This window comes from Paroedura picta, chromosome 11 (assembly GCF_049243985.1).
Source record: "Paroedura picta isolate Pp20150507F chromosome 11, Ppicta_v3.0, whole genome shotgun sequence".
NCBI classification, from domain to species: Eukaryota; Metazoa; Chordata; class Lepidosauria; order Squamata; family Gekkonidae; genus Paroedura; species Paroedura picta.
Genome location: NC_135379.1, coordinates 39816363 through 39834868, shown reverse-complemented (window position 1 = coordinate 39834868; position 18506 = coordinate 39816363). Strand labels below are relative to the sequence as shown.

The 18506-nt window shown below is 42.7% G+C and overlaps 1 protein-coding gene across 4 annotated transcripts in view; it reads right to left on the bottom strand.

The window, feature by feature from the left end:
- Window positions 1-18506, bottom strand: part of NEK11 (NIMA related kinase 11) — a 111440-nt gene that overhangs the window by 31018 nt on the left and 61916 nt on the right. Inside the window, exon 13 of one of the 4 annotated variants that reach the window (XM_077303608.1) lies at window positions 6982-7074. The exons of the other annotated variants lie outside the window; for them this stretch is intronic. Coding sequence (XP_077159723.1) covers window positions 7010-7074 — 65 coding nt within the window. The 3' untranslated portion in view covers window positions 6982-7009. Of the gene's footprint in view, window positions 1-6981; window positions 7075-18506 lie in introns of those variants that run through there. 4 annotated transcript variants of the gene reach the window in all.

Here is an 18506-nt window from a genome sequence, read left to right as displayed (position 1 = left end):
GTGCACTATTTTGCATTTGCATAGGGACTGTGATGTTTTGGAATAGTTAGTGTGTTAGGCTAAGGCTCAAGAGATCCAGACCGTGATGCTCACTTGGTTCCCCTCGAACCTATCAATCTCTAATAGGAAGTTGACCAATTAGAAGAAGAAGAAGAGTTGGTTCTTATATGCCACTTTTCTCTACCCAAAGGAGTCTCGAAATTGCTTAGAGTCACCTTCCCTTTCCTCTCACCACAACAGACCCCCTGTGAGGGAGGTGAGGCTGAGAGAGCCTTGATATTACTGCTTGGTCAGAACAACTTTATCAGTGCTGTGGAGAGCCCAAGGTCACCCAGCTGGCTGCATGTGGGGGAGTGCAGAAACAACCCAGCTCACCAGATTAGAAGTCTGCACTCCTAACCATTACAACAAGAAGAAGAGTTGGTTCTTATATGCTGCTTTTCTCTACCAGGAGGAGTCTCCGAGTGGCTGACAATTGCCTTCCCTTTCCTCTCCTCACAACAGACACCCTGTGGGGTGGGTGAGGCTGAGAGAGCCCTGATATTATTGCTTGGTCAGAACAGTTTTATCAGTGCTGTGGCGAGCCCAAGGTCACCCAGCTGGCTGCATGTGGGGGAGCGTGGAATCAAACCCAGTTCGCCAGATTAGAAGTCCGCACTCCTAACCACTACACCAAGCTGGCTCTCTAAATTAAGTAAATAAATAACCTATTTCACAGCGTTTTTATGAATGTGGCTAAATGTACAAGCAAATACAAAGAAAGCAAGGAAGGATTTTCTTGCCTACAGCAATTTGTTATTGAAAACACGGTCTAACAAGTTTCTGTAATTTATCTTATATATGAAAAGATCTATATCCACTCTCTCCTTTGTTTTAGGTAACTAACAACCAAAGAATTTAAAATGTATGGTCTTTTAAATATTCTTGATAAAAACATATACAGACTAAATGACGTCACCCTTTTCCATAACCCATCCAGAAGAAAATTTGCCTCAGAAAGTTCTCTGAAAAATGCACATTGTCTGTGGTTTTGGAAAGTAAGCTTTACGAACATCTTAGGGGAGAACATTCCACATTACTGGAGCCTCAGCTGAGAAAAGTTCTACATCTAGTTACAGAGGTTTAAACTTGTTGAACAGCCAACAATTACTCAGAAAACCTAGTTGAGGGAGTGGTTAAAACCACATCCCCTAAGGACAGAGTTGGGTAATTGACAGGCAACGTAAAGACAGAATGGAAATTAAATTGCCAGTAGATGTGTCAATGAATAAACATGCCATATAAGATATCAGCCATAAAAATAAACATATCAAATACCCACTGACAACAACACTGCATGTGGTTGAATCCAGTGCTGGATTTTTGAGAATGGAAGAATTTTATATCCATGGAGTGAGATTTTCTCATGTTTCTTCTTCCCACTGTCTAAGAAATCCCCCTCCCCCCAGTGCTGCTTCTGTGAAAGAGGAAATTCCCAAATATTGCATGAGCAAATGGGGAAGTCTGCAGCGTGAGGAGAGACTGGCCAAAAATTGCCCCATCAATTCTGGATGATGAAGACGAACATACATGGCATGTCAGTGAGCCAAAACCAATTTTAGTCAAAGTCCTACTCAAATATCCATATGTTAAGACTCAGTTATTAGCCAAAAACATTTTGCCTACCTTCAGGGATGGAATTGTATTAGATACCTCAATTTTCTAGTTTCTCATTCTTTCTCAGAAAGAAAGAACAAGCATGGATATTTATGGGAATCGACCCCCAACTGAATTACATTGATATACAATTGTAGGATATCCTTAACACTATTTCGCTCCCTTATATATTTGGGAAACAGCCTCCTGGGAGGAGACTGTCTGGGGCCCTGTCCGTCCAGGTCCACTCTGATTGGCCCTCCCCCTCCAGCTCCCTCCCTCCCTCCTTGCCTACTAGAAGCCTTGTGGCTGCGGCCTCCATTGTCACCCACGAGAAGAGAGGCAGCAACTGGGCTTTGCAGCCCGCAGGTATGCTCTTGCTGGGATGGAGCCGGGAAGGGGGTGTTTGCAGCCTCCCTGTGGGCCGCAAAGCCCTGTTACCACCGGCAGGGGGGCCTTTCCACTTCCATTAGCCCGCTTTGAGGGCCAAAGGGAGCTGCAACCACCCTCTCACGCCCTCCTGCCTGCCGCCCCTTCAAAGCCCATTTTTAAAATGGGCTTTGATACTAGTATATTCATAATTCAGCTAACCCCACATCAAATATTTTCTTAATTGTATTCATTCAGTACAGAAAGTACATAAATTCTTATAAATTGGATCAAGCCTATTTATAGTTGGATGGCTTGAGCAGAGTTGCCTGAAACTCAACCCCACCAAGACGGAGGTCCTGTGGCTGGGTAAGAGGGGGGCAGTCCAGGAAGTGCACTTGCCCACCCTGGCTGTGAGACAACTGGTCACCATGCCTCAGGCCAGGAACTTGGGAGTGACCTTGGATGCCATGGAGGCACAAGTCAAAAAAGTAGCTGGCCAGGCATTTTTCCATCTCTGCCAGGGGAGGCTATTAGTGGCCTATCTGTCCTCCAAGCATCTGGCCATGGTGATCCATGTGACCGTCACCTCCAGGATTTATTTCTGTAACTCACTCTATACTGGCCTGTCCTTGTCCCTGACCTGAAAATTGCAGCTGGTGCAATACGCAGCTGCGAGGATCATTGTCCATGGGGTCGCAATGGGTCGGACATGACTTTGCACCTAACAACAACAAGGGTCCTCACAGGAACACCCTGGAGGGGCCACATCAAGCCTGTGCTGAGGCAGCTTCATTGGTTGCCAGTTGTGGTCCAGATCAGGTTCAAGGTTTTGGTACTGACCTTCAAGACCTTACGCAGTCTGGGACCCACATATCTGTGAGACCACCTGTTGCCCTATGGCCCCCGCAGGGCCTTGTACTCTGTAGGTTCCAACTCCTGGCCCCAAAGAGGCTCACCTGGCTTCAACTAGGTCCAGGGCCTTTTCCGTCCTGGCCCCTACCTAGTGGAATGAGTTCCCGTTAGAGCTATGGGCCCTGCAGGAGTGTTCAGCTTTTCACAGGGCCTGTAAGATGGAGCTCTTTCACCAGGTCTATGATTGAGGTCAGTGTGGAGAGAAGATTCCACCACATTTTAACAGTGATGGCCAGCAATTCGCCCCTAGTCCCTAGGGGTGTAGGTGGGGGGTTAGTTTGCCAATACGCTTGTTATTGGAATCTGTATTTCTGTTAATTGTTTTAATTTTAGTGGGGTTTTTAGGGAACTTTATATCTTTATTTTTTACCTTGTAACCTGTCACGAGCCAGCTCTTCCGAGAGCTGTGGAAAATAAATTCAAATAATAATAATAATTATTACTGCTCTGAAAAGGAATATTTCAGCTGCCTAGTTGTAAAAGCTATACTGTATATAACGTTACTGACAATGTATGCGAAATGCTTCGATTATATTAAAGAAACCCTAAAACAATAAATAATAATCGTCATAATTCTTTTCTTATGGTCCCTGAAATAGTTTTCCTGACTAGGATAATGGTTCCTGGATAAACAAACAGCAACCCAGGCCTTATTTCCTGAATTTCACAGGGAAGAAGCTCCAATTGAAACATGGAATTTATGCAGTGCATGTCACTATTATCTCCCTCGATATGATTTTGGCAACTCTTCCAACTGGAGCTGTGGAAGTACTCAGCAACTGTGTAAATATTTGCTGCAAAATCTATGACTTTGTGAAAATAATATTAATTAATCCATCTACATGCTGGCTGTTTTAACGGCCTTTTGATTTCTTTGACAACTGAGTACAGATGGTATGCATTAGGCATCACTAATGAATGTGATTTCCCCCCTCCCCCCTACACTTCTGATCGAACAAAACCTTCATCAAAGATGACAAATGAACAAGTCCCTGGCTATATCAGGATCAAGGCCATGGGAAACAAACGCTCAACAATTCCCAACAACAGCTGCCAGGAGTATAACCAAACCAGGGATGCTCCTCAAAATTCTTTTCATTCAATTTTTTCCTTTACATTCTGTATTTCCAAATTTACTTCATTCATGTTTTTACCCCTTCTGTGTTATGATTATATTGATGATTATATTGATGATGATGAGGGAAGAAAATTTGACATTCATGCCATGTTTTAACGGCCTGCAAGCACACACATTCATTATAAAGAATCTTGCTACCATCATACCATCTTGCTACCAGAAGAAGAAGAAGAAGAAGAAGAAGAAGAAGAAGAAGAAGAAGAAGAAGAAGAAGAAGAAGAAGAAGAAGAAGAAGAAGAGTTGGTTCTTATATGCTGCTTTTCTCTCCCCAAAGGAGTCTCAAAGCAGCTTACAGTCGCCTTCCCTTTCCTCTCCCCACAACAGGCACCCTGTGAGGTGGGTGAGGCTGAGAGAGCCCTGAAGAAGAAGAAGAGTTGGTTCTTATACACCGCTTTTCTCTACCCAAAAGAGTCTCAAAGCAGCTTACAGTCGCCTTTCCTTTCCCCACAACAGACAACCTGTGAGGAAGGCGAGGCTGAGAGAGCCCTCATATTCCTGCTCGGTCAGAACAGCTTTATCAGTGTTGTGGTGAGCCCAAGGTCACCCAGCTGGCTGCATGTGGGGGAGTGCAGAATCAAACCTGGCATGCCAGATTAGAAGTCAACACTCCTAACCACTACACCAAACTGGCTCTCATATTACGATTTCTTTGGGTAGCATTTATCAATCTTCTACGCAAACACAATAACTTTGAGAACAACAACTGCCAGTTTAACCAGAATAGAGAATGCTCCTGGACAAGAATCGACAGGGGGAACTCTGCTTACCCCTAACCAAATTTTCATCAAGACAGCAGAATTTCCACATGCTAGGCTTGTTACTGATTTTCTTGTCAGTTGATCCACAACCTTTGGAATCAGTTTGGCCATGTTTCTTCTGTAGGGATACCAATCTCCAGGCGGGACCTGGGGATCCCCCCAGTTTTACAGCTCATCTCCAGGCAATAGAAATCAGTCCCCCTGGAGAAAATGACTGCTTTGGGGGTTAGACTTCATTGGGCCATTCCGCATTCAGAAAATGTAGTGAAAGGGTTACCTCTTGCAGACGCTTTTTGTTTTTATGTTTTATATGACATCGACAGCATCCAGCATTCCAGCAGCAAACCAGCAGCTACATCCTCCATTTTAAAGCGGTAGTTGGGGAATCGCAAAAAGTGTATTCCCCAAACTATGTTGCACGAGTGGGAAGGGAGCAACCAGCAACCACTAACAAAATAGCTGTGTGTAACCAAAGTGGCCAGAAGTAGCATGATCTCCATCTCCAGTGCCTGCCTCCCTTTTTCTCCCTGGAATGGGGCTTTTTTTTTGTACCAAGCTGCCTGGAGCAACGAATACATGTTGCTTGATCCAGGAAGAGAGAGAAAATTTCCACCCACCGTTGGCACACAAAGCATGCCTCACAACCCCCCCCCCAAAAAAAAAATCGGAAAAATAAGTATTTCTGTTGATCTTCAAGTTTCATAATTCCAAAATAGGGTGGCAGTAAATTATGCACTATGCATCTATGATAATATGCATAGGCATAGCAACGGAGAAATTTTACTTTAAAATAAAAGATTGCTTGCCCTTTAAAGCTGGGAGAAAGGTGATTGGCTGGCTGCCATGATTGACAGGCAGGGGGAGACTCGTGGCTATAGCAAGTCCCTCTCCTCCGCCATTTTAATCAACAGTGCGGAGTGCCTGGGAGCATGAGAAAGCAGGAGAAGAAAGTGAGAACATGAGGAGGTGAGAAATGGCAGGGGGCACAATTTTTAATAGTGTTAAGCAATTGCACTGGCTTAACTCTATGTTCTTAGATGAGTGGAATGGCCCATAGCATTATGCTCCACTGAAATCCTTCCTTGCCCCAAATCTTTCCCTCTCCTAGATCCACCCCCAATGTTTCTAGTAGTTTCCAACCCAGAGCTGGCAGCCCTATCCTGTATGTCCCCCTCCTCCTGCATTCTCACAGTTATGGAGCCAATGCCTTAAACAATCAGGGTTTTCAACAGAGATTGTTGTCATCATTCCTGACATCATAGTACATCTCTCTTCTTTATTTATGTACATTGTCCTACTGATATATCAATGTAATGGCTGCAATTTTTCAAAGAAAAGTATTGGAACATCAATATATTGATATATATTAACAATACATTCAGCAGGTTCTCTGAATATCCAGCTTTCATTTTTTAAAAGCCTCTACCCCTTCCTTGAGGAGGTACAAATTTCTCCCTTATATCTTCACAAGAGAAGGAAACAAAGCCTTATTTTCTTTTAATGAAAGTTTGTAATTCAGAAATCCTCCTAACCTTATCATTACAGTGCTGTATCGACATTCTAGTGCCTTTTTATAAAAACTGAAAATAAAATTACTCATCTTCGGGCTGGGAGGGAGGGAGCAGTTTGATGACTGTGATAGACTATCATTGAAAAGTGGGCTGGAACTGTGTGGGAGTGGATGAAACAAAGAAAAATGACCAAAACATTATGTACAAGCAAAACGACAATTCCAAATCAGCTTCCGGAATCAAGGTAACCAGACAAAAGAACTGGAGGGGAGGGACGGAGAAATAACAACAACAACAACAACAACAACAAACAAAGCAAAAAACTAAAGGAACAACAATAGGTGTGGGAATCAGGGAATAAATTGAAAATATGAGGGGGAGGGTCATAACTACATCCTGTTCCTGTTTCCAATATGCATTTGTATACTTTTAAACTAGGAGCAAAGCGAGAGCAAAAGAAATAAGTAACTGATGATGGTGAAGCGATACCTTTCTAAAACTAATTTAGTTATCTGACGAACGATTAAGTTTGTAAGTTACTCTTCATCTTGACAGCTTTAAATGACATGAACAGCCATGAAGGCAGAAAAACAGCAAGTACTAAGGGCTATTCATTATTTTGCTCAAAGTGTTTCATGTGTGACTATTTGCCTACCTGCTGACCAGAAGATATGGGGCTGTGGTCAATGTATGGAAGTCTTGGACCTCAGGGAACAAGCTTGCTTCATGGAGGCTAAGGTTCGCAAGTCTGGAGAATTTTAGCAAGGTATAGGCATGTGAAAAAAAAAAAGATGGGAACCAATTAGAACTACTTTCCTGTGATGCTGATATCTCCTCTGCCTCTCTATAGAGGCGGGCGACAGATCAATGAAAAGGAAAATGATGCGATAGAGGGGCTACATTCCTTGGATGAGTAACCAATACACTCTCTTTTTGAGGTTATCCATCTAGGGTTGGCAGGTGTGCTATTGGTAGTGGGAGATACCAGCATTACAAATATAGACAGAGAGGTCTGTGACACGCATCCTGAGCATGGTGACTTGCTTACTGGGTGTGAAGGCTGCAGACTTCTCATACTGTCTAGAGAAGACTTTCTCAACCAGGGTTTTGTGAAACTACAGGGTTTCTTGAAAGCCCAGGAAGGGTTTCCCAAATGGGTGGGAGTTAACTATTTTGTTATATATGAGTTACATTTGTTATATTTATCAAGTGATATGACCATATATAGTCATGTTAACCCATCCGCCACTCAAAATGGCCAATGATGGGCTTGGAGGCAGTGGGGAGGGGAGGGGCCCCAGGTGGGCATGTACACAGCTAAGCTCCCCAACCATATTCTGCATGATCATGCCACTTTCAGGATTTTTTGAAATGTGGAGAATGTTTTGGGGGTTTCTCAACAGTAAAAAAGTTAAGGAAGGCTGGTCTAGAGCAATTGGAAGGCACTAGAAGTGAGGACTCAAAGGCACAGGTTGGTATCTATGATATGGGACAATCTAGTCACCATGGGTAATTAGGTTACTATGCATAAAGTTAAAATCCAGGATGGCCAGGCCCAAGTAGACACATAGAGATTATTATAGGTAAAGGTAAAGGTATCCCCTGTGCAAGCACCAGGTCATGTCTGACCCTTGGGGTGACGCCCTCCAGCGTTTTCATGGCAGACTCAATACGGGGTGGTTTGCCAGTGCCTTCCCCAGTCATTACCGTTTACCCCCCAGTAAGCTGGGTACTCATTTTACCGACCTTGGAAGGATGGAAGGCCGAGTCAACCTCGAGCCGGCTGCTGGGATCGAACTCCCAACCTCATGGGCAGACAGCCTCAGACTGCATGACTGCTGCCTTACCACTCTGCGCCACAAGAGGCTCATTAGAGATTATTATAATGAAAAGCTTAATGAAAATGTAGAAAATGTAGAAAATATGGCAGTGTTGAAAAAAGGGCAAACTCCATGTTGTGAATTATTAGGAAAGAAACTGAGGGGTGGAGAAGATGGTGGCTTGAGCACTTGGTGAGATCCTGGTCCAGACGGAGGGGACAAACACACCAGCACTTGGCAGAAGTAAACAAGGTGTGCGAGCCTTGCTGAACTCCCACCTTAAGGGCTCTGGGAAGTTTCAGAGCTCTAGGGGGCCTGTTGCTAATCCATGGAGAGTCGTTCTCTGGATCTTAAGCTTCCTTTGATTGGGGCCCAGAAGCCATTGCCTCCATTTCTTTCCTCTGTTTTTTTTTCCTTCTGATTGTTGAACAGTTTCTTTGAATGGACTAGTTCCCCTCCCTGGACTCCCATTTTTTTGCCCATGGACTGAAAGACCCATGCCTTGTTAACTGATCCCAAGGAAGCATGAGTAAAAACCTCTTTAGGCTTTGGATTCCTCCCTCCGCTCCCCCTCTGCATTTGGCTCATTTCAGTGATGGTAAAGCCACTGTTTCACGGAGAGGCTTCCCCATTGGTGCTTATTTCCCTATTTATTTTCTCTTTTTTTCTAAATTTTTGGCTGTAAGCCCTTTTTTGGAAACTCTTTCATTGAAACAGATGGGATGGATTTTTCTATTTTTGCCTGACTGGTTTATAATTATTGCTTTTTCCCCTCTTTTTTAAAATTTTGATTCTTCCTTATTCTTTTTTATTTTCTCTTTTTTATTTGGTCTCTTGTTTTTTTCTTTTTTTACTTGGTCCCACCTTTCTATAGCTAACTGTAAGGCTAATATTAGTGTGATAGTTATTATATAAGCAACTCTTTTCTTATTAATCTTGTTATAAAGCAACCTGTTAAAACTAGAAAGATTAATTGTACTAGTATTTTTGGGTAGTTTAGGGTTTGATAAGTTTTTTTAATTATCAGATTAATTGTCTATTGTAACTGATCTTGGAGCTCTGATGACAAAATATTTGTAGGTTGATGTCAGGAAAATCCAGAACTCTTCCTAAATTGACTGGTCACCAAATTGAGGATCTGGTTGATTTTTGGAAGCAAAAGAAGGATATGGCCACTTTGAGAAGAACTAAAAAGATTATAGATAAAGATAAAGAAGTAGAGTTGGAAACACAGGAGTCTGAAGAAGAAACCCTGGATATGACACAGATGGCTCGTCTTCTAGAAAAGCAAAGCGTTAAAAGCATTTGCTGAAGGGTTGCATAAACAGGTCAATGAAATCCAGAAGGAAATTCAAGACTGCAAGAAAGAGCTCTCGGACAGGTTTGATAGGCTGAAAGCTGTGGTAGAGGATAACACCAAAGAGCTGGGAGAACAAAAGAACAAAATTGAACAAGTAGAGCTAGATCTGCAGGATTGTAAAACTGCAGCAGAAAAATGAGGCCCTGAAAATTGCAGTTAGATCTAGAAATAGGAGGATTAAAGGGGCTCCTGAAAGTTGCGGAAAACAAGATCTGTGACAGGGACTTATTACATTGCTTGGAAAATATCTCCCGGATGAGGATATTTGTATTGATAAGGTTTACAGAGTTTTCCCCAAAGCAGAAGCACACAGGAATCAACCAAGAGATATACTGATTAGCTTGACAGTAAACTTGTTAACTAAAACCATCCCAAAGAAACTAAAACCATCCCAAAGAAAAAGAAATGCAAGAAATCAAAATGGCTGTCTGAGGAAGCTTTACAAATAGCTAAGGAGAGAAGGGAAGTGAAAGGCAAGGGAGAAAGAGAAAGATACACCCAATTGAATGCAGAATTCCAGAGAAAAGCTAGAAGAGATAAGAATGCCTTCTTAAATGAACAGTGCAAACAAATAGAAGAAAACAATAGAATGGGGAGGACCAGAGATCTTTTCAAGAAAATTGGAGATATGAAGAGAACGTTTCATGCAAAGATGGGTATGATAAGGGACCAAAATGGTAGGGACCTCACAGAAGCAGAAGAGATCAAACAAAGGTGGCAAAATTATACAGAAGAACTATACAAGAGCGAGCTTAACATCCCTGATGACCACAATGGGGTAGTTACTGACCTGGAGCCAGACATCCTGGAATGTGAAGTCAAATGGGCCTTAGGAAGTCTGAGCAACAATAAAGCTAGTGGTAGTGACAGCATTCCAGTTGAACTATTCAAAATCTTAAAGGACGATGCAGTAAAAGTGCTACACTCAATATGCCAGCAAATTTGGAAAACTCAACAATGGCCACAGGATTGGAAAAGGTCAGTTTACATTCCAATCCCAAAGAAGGGCAATGCCAAAGAATGTTCAAACTACCGCACCATCGCACTAATTTCTCATGCTAGCAAAGTTATGCTCAAAATCCTACAAGCTAGGCTCCAGCAATATGTGGACCGAGAACTTCCAGAAGTACAGGCAGGATTTCGAAGAGGCAGAGGAACTAGAGATCAAATTGCCAACATACGCTGGATCATGGAGAAAGCTAGGGAGTACCAGAAGAATGTCTACTTCTGCTTCATTGACTATGCTAAAGCCTTTGATTGTGTGGAGCACAACAAATTGTGGCAAGTTCTTAAAGAGATGGGAATACCAGAGCATCTTATTTGTCTCTTGAGAAATTTATATGCAGGTCAAGAAGCAACAGTGAGAACTGAACATGGAATCACTGACTGGTTCAAAATTGAGAAAGGAGTTCGGCAAGGCTGTATACTGTCGCCTTGCCTATTTAACTTGTATGCAGAGCACATCATGAGAAATGCGGGATTAGAGGAGTCACAAATTGGGATCAAGATTGCAGGGAGAAATATCAACAACCTCAGATATGCAGATGATACCACTCTAATGGCAGAAAGTGAAGAGGAACTAAAGAGCCTGTTGATGCGGGTGAAGGAAGAGAGTGCCAAAGTTGGCTTGAAACTCAACATCAAGAAAACAAAGATCATGGCATCCGGCCCTCTCAATTCCTGGCAAATAGAAGGGGAAGAAATGGAGATAGTGACAGATTTTATTTTCCTGGGCTCCAAGATCACTGCAGATGGAGACTGCAGCAAAGAAATTAAAAGACGCTTGCTCCTGGGGAGGAAAGCTATGGCAAATCTAGACAGCATCCTAAAAAGCAGAGACATCACCGTGCCAACAAAAGTGCGTTTAGTCAAGGCTATGGTCTTCCCAGTTGCAATGTATGGCTGCGAAAGTTGGACCATAAGGAAGGCCGAGCGTCAAAGAATTGAGGCTTTTGAACTCTGGTGCTGGAGAAGACTCTTGCGAGTCCCTTGGACTGCAAGGCGAACAAACCAGTCAGTCCTAGAGGAGATCAGCCCTGACTGCTCTTTAGAAGGCCAGATCCTGAAGATGAAACTCAAATATTTTGGCCACCTCATGAGAAGGAAGGACTCCCTGGAGAAGAGCCTAATGCTGGGAGAGATCGAGGGCAAAAGAAGAAGGGGACGACAGAGAATGAGGTGGATGGATGGAGTCACTGAAGCAGTAGGTGCAAACTTAAATGGACTCCGGGGAATGGTAGAGGACAGGAAGGCCTGGAGGATCATTGTCCATGGGGTCGCGATGGGTCGGACACGACTTCGCACATAACAACAACAACAAAACTTGTTAAGAGAACTTTGCTGGAGAAAAATAATTCCAATCTTTTGAAGCTTGACAGCCAAGAAGTTCACCAATTTCAAGATTTGCCCATTGATATCCTCTGGAAGAGAGCACAATCCCACTTCCTATTCTAATTGGTCAAAACATAAGATATTTCTGGAAAATTCCATTTGCCTTGGATGCAATCCTGTTGTCAGAAAGGAAAATTATCAAAACACTTCAACAAGCAGAAGAATTGGCAGATTCCTTGCCTAGAGGATCTGCCATGGCTCAATTGCAACAAGAAGTCCCACAACGAGATCAACAAAGAACGTCTGGTCAGGACATGAGGAAGGGGCAGCAGGAACCTCCCAGCAACATGGAGACATTGAAGATTCTCTCTGTAAAGGTTAATGGACTTAATGCAGCCAGCAAATGCTCCAAAACTTTTAACCAATTTAGAAAGCTCAGAGCAAATATAATCTGCCTTCAAGAAACTCATGTTAACAGAAAACATCAAAATTTGCTAACCGTTAAAAAGCTAGAAAATTAATTTGTGGCCTCAGCATTGGTTAAAAAAGGAGGAGTTGTGATATATGTGGTGCATCCAAGTATAAAAGCATTCTAATACAAGATCCTGAAGGCCATTTCCTTTCAATAATAATTAACCTTCCGGAAGAATGTTCTGATTACTGTTTGTTTGCTTTTTAACAAAGATTGTAGGCATATACTTGTATCAAGATGCTAAAAGTTACATTCTCACAATGTTTACAAAATATTTCTATTTGATTGTGTTGTGCATAAAATGCTACCCAATTCTCCATTGTTTTAAAAATATTAAATGTACAGAGAAAGCTGGAACGAGTATGGCCACTGGATCCTTCCTTTTCATTTTTTTTCTTTCCCATTAAAATGTATTGACATTACACAAAATCAGCTCATCAAAGTGTTTTGCAGTATCTACATCTTTATTTCAAACTGTGACTCTGGAATCATAGGTTAAAATAATAATCCCAGAATATATAAAGTGTAGCATGGAGTGTGCCGTTCCACCATTAAGCATTTAGCAACCACTCCTCAGCTGGTCTACTCAGAGTAAATCCAATTCTATTAAGTGGGGATTATGCCCCAAAAAGTGTTCTTAGAGCTGCCACAATCGTCCCAGGGAATGTCGGCCACCCTGCGTTTTCATACCTGTTTTGCTAAGTAGATGTTTTCATGCTTAGAGGACTTTATGTTATGCTTGAGATGGGAAAGACCTTAGCTATTTGCTGAAATTAAAATATTAATCAAACACAGGGGTTGCATGCACAAATATGTATTTCAGTATATATTTGCTTTGATATCCTAGTCTGCTTGAGGACTGATTAAAGCTCACAGGGAGAGCATTCTCCTGGCAGAGAATGGAGTTTTCTCTGGTGGAAATTCCTAACGAAACATCTATAGGTGTTAAAATTTGCAATGGAAATATTTGAGAATAATATATACAGCTATTGGAATGCAGTTAGCTATTTTGGTATTATAATGAAAATGGGGGAGTTGTCAGATGTAACATATTGCAACATATTGATTAAGGTAATGAATTTTGAATGTTATAACCAATGGAGTAAAAAAGGAACAGAAAACAAAGTGGGACTGAGCATATAACTGGAGTGACTGAAGCATGACAACCAACCAAGGTGAGAGATGACATTTTTTAAGAGTTGAAAAGAAGAGATGTTAAATGAAAACAAATGAGCTAGCAAGGACCTTGGCAGAATTCCCACCCCCAAATTGTAAGAGGAATCAAGCAGATTTATAAAAGCCTCTATAAACTCATGGGTAAACACTACCCTGTCAACTCTTCAGGGATGAACGAATTCCCAGGATATTTCCCCATACCCAATGGCAAGACAGTAAGTATGAATTTCAAGCAGGAACCAACCATTCATGTCTGATGGGCAGAAATTCCCCAGGAACAGGAGGGATTGTGACATCTTAAATTGGAAGGATTTTTCAAAAAGGAAAAAATGAAAGAAGAAAAAGGAAAGATGGAATGGCCCAATGTGTTCACAAGGTTATGGCAAGATAGCATAGGAGTATCTTGAAACTAGATTTCACCATACAGAGAGTATAGAATATATGTTGTCAAATGTGTTATTTCAAAGGTCAGGGACAAGCCATTAAGGTTCCGGAAAAGTAAATGCCAAAAACATTAATCTTACAATGGCCATTTGGGTCATTAATTGGAAATTCATATTTCCTAAGTTCAACAACATTGCCCAGTGTGCTTCCAGGAGCCTGACTTTCTACAGGCAGTGTGGTTTATGGAGGATTTATAATGATATGAACAAAAAATGGATCATGAAAGGGCTTTTCCCTCATACATGTGCCTAGTCTTCTTAAGCAGTGATCTGGTCTTCTTAAGCAGCGATCAAGTAGTAAGCAAAGTAGTGTGTGTGTGGGTAGGGGCGGACAGAATTCTGTAGTGGGTACTCTTACATTAAAAAGGGACCTGCAAACAGATGTTAGAAAATCCACTCCAACCACAAGGCAAATGGTAAAAGTTAAAATTCAAGCAAAGTTTCAAATATTCACGGAGTACAGTAAGTCTAAGGAAGAAGATATTTCCTATCTACTTCTTGGTGCCCATCACAACTGTTGAAAAGGTTTAAAAGTTCATTTTGTCTTATGATTTTCAGCAATATGTGAAAAGTATTTGCTCTCAGACTAGGAATCCTATCATCACAGATTTCCAGTTGTTAAGATTTTCATATTTCTCTTTAAATTGAGATCGCCTATCTGTACTTGCATATGCAGATTCCTAAACATATTTTAATTGTTTCTTGTTTACCGTGTCTATTCAACTATGAAATTGTCATTATGAATACAAACCAACATACCAAGCAAAATTTAAGAGCACATGATTTTAAATGTTCATCACAAAAATCCCAGTTTGTCATTTAGGTAAGTCATTTGCTGTAAACTGAAATGATTAGACAGCTACAGTTTGATGATTCCAAAAATTACATTTCATGGAATGTTTTCTAAATCTCTGATACTTTTCAGAGTACTACACATAATGAATCCAATACTAATGTACCCTGTTCCATTTCCCTCTCCCTCTAAAATGCAGAGCTAAATTTCACTTTGCTCATGTTGGCGATAAAGATGAGGGACTGGATCCTATCAGCTTTTCTGCTTGACCTCTCCCAGTCTTGCCCTCCATTGCAGTTCCTGCCCTGCTACATGTGCCATTTGTTTGCACAGGTCCCACTATTCCTAGTGTAACCATTTCAGACATCTTCCAACAACTGTAAAGCTAGTAAGATCCATCCCTAGACCTACTGAGGTCAATGGAACTGTTTCAGTCCTGAAACTGTACAAAGCAATTTATCACTGTAACAAAGCTATCCTACATGCATTATCCCTGCTGATCTGGATAAGCCCATTTCCAAATCTCTAGACTGCAACAACTTGTGCCAGGGGGTTGCTATTGCTGGTAAACCTCCACTAACTAGGGGGAAAGATAAATGAGTGGGTGGAGAAATGGTGTGAAGAGAACGGAGTTTAACAGGAATCCTGTGCTTGGTTGCTGTTATGCTTTAGCAAATGCAAATGAGGTGACATGAGTTAAACATTCCCATGAAAGCCAATGGGCAGTGCAGATGGCTCTATTTGGCTTCTCCCATCTACTGCAGAAGCCAGGATTGTAGCTAACTCTGCAGACCACCACGGCACTCTCTGCAGGAGAGTGTAAGAGCCTGCCGGGGAACACAGGTGTCATAAGTTACTGAAGGTCTCAAGATCCTTCCCCCAAAAACTGAAAGCTCACTTGGCTCTGTTTTTAAGTGATTCTTGAAGTCTTTGCTGAGCTAGGATGCTGGCTTTGTGTAAAGTAAGCGTTCAAAAACCACTGACGGGGACAGAAAAGAAATGACAGCACGTCAAGGTGAGCCGGCCGTCACAAAGCGCTCGTGCTTAGCAATAGATAGCAGAACAGTTGGGTTCTGCAGTCATGCTTTGCCTCAGTTTTGGTCTCAGGGGCCTCAGATTGTTCAGCAGTTCTCTCCTTTGGTACGTGAACAGAATAAATCTCCATTCCTCATCGGGATGATGGAGGAAAAGATGAAATCATCCGCAGCTAATATAAACAGAAAGCAAATGAGGGAGTCACAAGGGCAGAAAGCAAATGAGGGAGTCACAGTTAGGGAGGGCAGAAAGCAAAGGTTCCCAAATTCATCTTGGCCCTGGCTCTCATTACATTAGATTAGATCTAGTGCCCCACCCTGAACAAGGAGGGATTACTAGGGATTATGGTCGCCATTGTGATTGTAATTTTAATGGGGATTTTATTGGGGTTTTATTGTTTTAGAATTCTGTGTAAACTGCCACGAGGCTACGGCGAGCAGCGGTATAGAAATCAATAAACAAACAAACAAACAAACAAACAAACTTGCTCTCACGTTTGTGAATATTCAAATCTGTCCCAGCACATATTAATCCGCAGCCATAACAAATTATTTCTTCAATATCAGTATGAGGGGGGCAGGAGGGGAATTGTCTGCTATCTCTGCTTCACAAGACATTGCCCATAAAGGCCACCATAATCACCCCTTTCATTAACTCCATTAGAAAACAAGGGAGTCACTATTAGGGAGGGCAGAAAGCAAACATTTTTGGGGGGGGGGCAGGGGAATCCTGGGGTTGCCACTGGATTGGAAACAGAAGGGTAAGCCTGTTTAAGAAATGCATGACAAATCTGACATTTGATAACTTTGGCAGATGAAAAATTCATTGGGTAAGAAGAAAATTATACATATAGATCGTAAAGGGAAATAAATCCCTGCCAGCCCTGGTCATTCACCTGCAGCTCTAAATATTACATGCTGGGGACCAAGGACAAGAGTTATCCTCATCAGACTGTTCTGAGAGCCTTCCAGAAGACTTGCACAAGCTTGGAAGCAATAGGGATGAGCTGTCCCCTGGAATGTAAAGCCATGCTTGAGTTTTGACCTGCTGTGTGGGTGTTTTCTGCTCCTGTCTCTCCTGGCAAAAGTTGAATGAAAACAAGCTCCAGAGCCCCCCGACAATATTATTTCCCAGGTGCAACAATGGATCCTAGAGAACCCCAAGGCAGAAACAGTGGGTGACAGCGGCAGGCTGAATGCTATCAATGACCAGGCATTTGTACCATTCATGCCATCCATCCCTAAATCATCATGTTAATACTTGTCGTTTCTATTTGGGATTCTAGATTCAGTTTTAACTTGCTCTTGTGCAACTTCAACCATGTTTGGGATTACAAGCAAGAACTGAAGTTGTAGTAGTTGGGTAGGATGAACATAAGAGTTAGTGCCTGGCATCATCATCCTACCTTAATAACTTAAACTTAATACCATGAAATTGCCTGGCCACGGTAGATGTGCTTCACTATAATAAACACTTCTCCAGCATTACAGCTCATTTCAGACTGAGGGTTGAGCCCTTCAGATGAGGAGTGATTCCTGAGACCTTATATACTTTTCTTGTCAGGCACTTCAGCACTGGGAACAAAGCACAGGGAGAAGAAAAGCTGTTTTTTATACTCCAGTTTTTACTACCTAGAGTCCAAAAGCAGCTTCCAAACACCTTTCCTTACCCCACAACAGATACCCTGTGAGGCATGTGGGTCTGAGAGAGCTCTAACAAGACTGTGACTGGCCCAAGGTCACCCAGCTGGCTGCATGTGGAAGAAGAGCAGGGAATCAAGCCCAGTTGTCCAGATTATAGTCTACGGCAGTGGTCCCCAACCCCCAGTCCGGGGACCGGTCCTGGTCTGTGGATCAGTCAGTACCAGGCTGCGGCTCCTCCTCGTCCTCCTCCCCAGCTGCTGCCTCGGGGCCTGCCCTGCCACTGGCTCACCTTTGGTGCTCTCCAGTGGCCGCCATGGCTGGGGCTCCCCCTTGGCGTGGCACTGTGCAGCTGCTGCTGGCAGCGCCCCCCAGCAGGCGGCGGGGAGAAAACAAGTGGAGCAGGGGCTCAGGCGGCTGTGACATCTCTTGGGAAAAGATTGCCCCCCCCCCCGGGCCTCAGTAAAATTGTCAAGCGTTGACTGGTCCCCGGTGATAAAAAGGTTGGGGACCACTGGTCTACGGCTCTTAGCCACAACACCACACCGGCTCCAAAACTGGAGGAAACATACAGGTTGTCTTTATTTCTCCCTTATGGAGTAAACAGCAGCTCTGGAAAGCTGTCTGAGTTCATTAAAATATGGAGAGAATAACCCTTCCTTAACGTCTACAGTTGGGTTTAGATATGGGCTAGGGTGCATACTGCAATGCATCTCTGAGTTAAGTTGCAATTCCTGATTCAATAAGTGATAGGCAGGTGGAAACCTACTTCGATGTACTGATATCCTTGACTGGACTGGGCCAGTGCCCTGTTGTAGTCCACTGGAGTTTCACTCTATGCCAAACTGCAAAGACAGGGAGCTTGGTCTGCAATGGCCCACAGCATCTTTCCTTCACCCTGCAAATGGTTCTCCGCCTCCTTGCACCTTTCTCTCCTCCAAGAAACCTGTTAGGCAAGATACTTTTGGAGGACAGAAGGTTTGGGAAACCTGGGTTCAGTTTCAGGCCTGCTTTATTTTTATTTATTCAAAGATTTATATAATTCCCCAGGCATTTCAACCAAACCCATACTGTAGTTATGGCATTGAACTCATAAGGCTGCCTCACCCT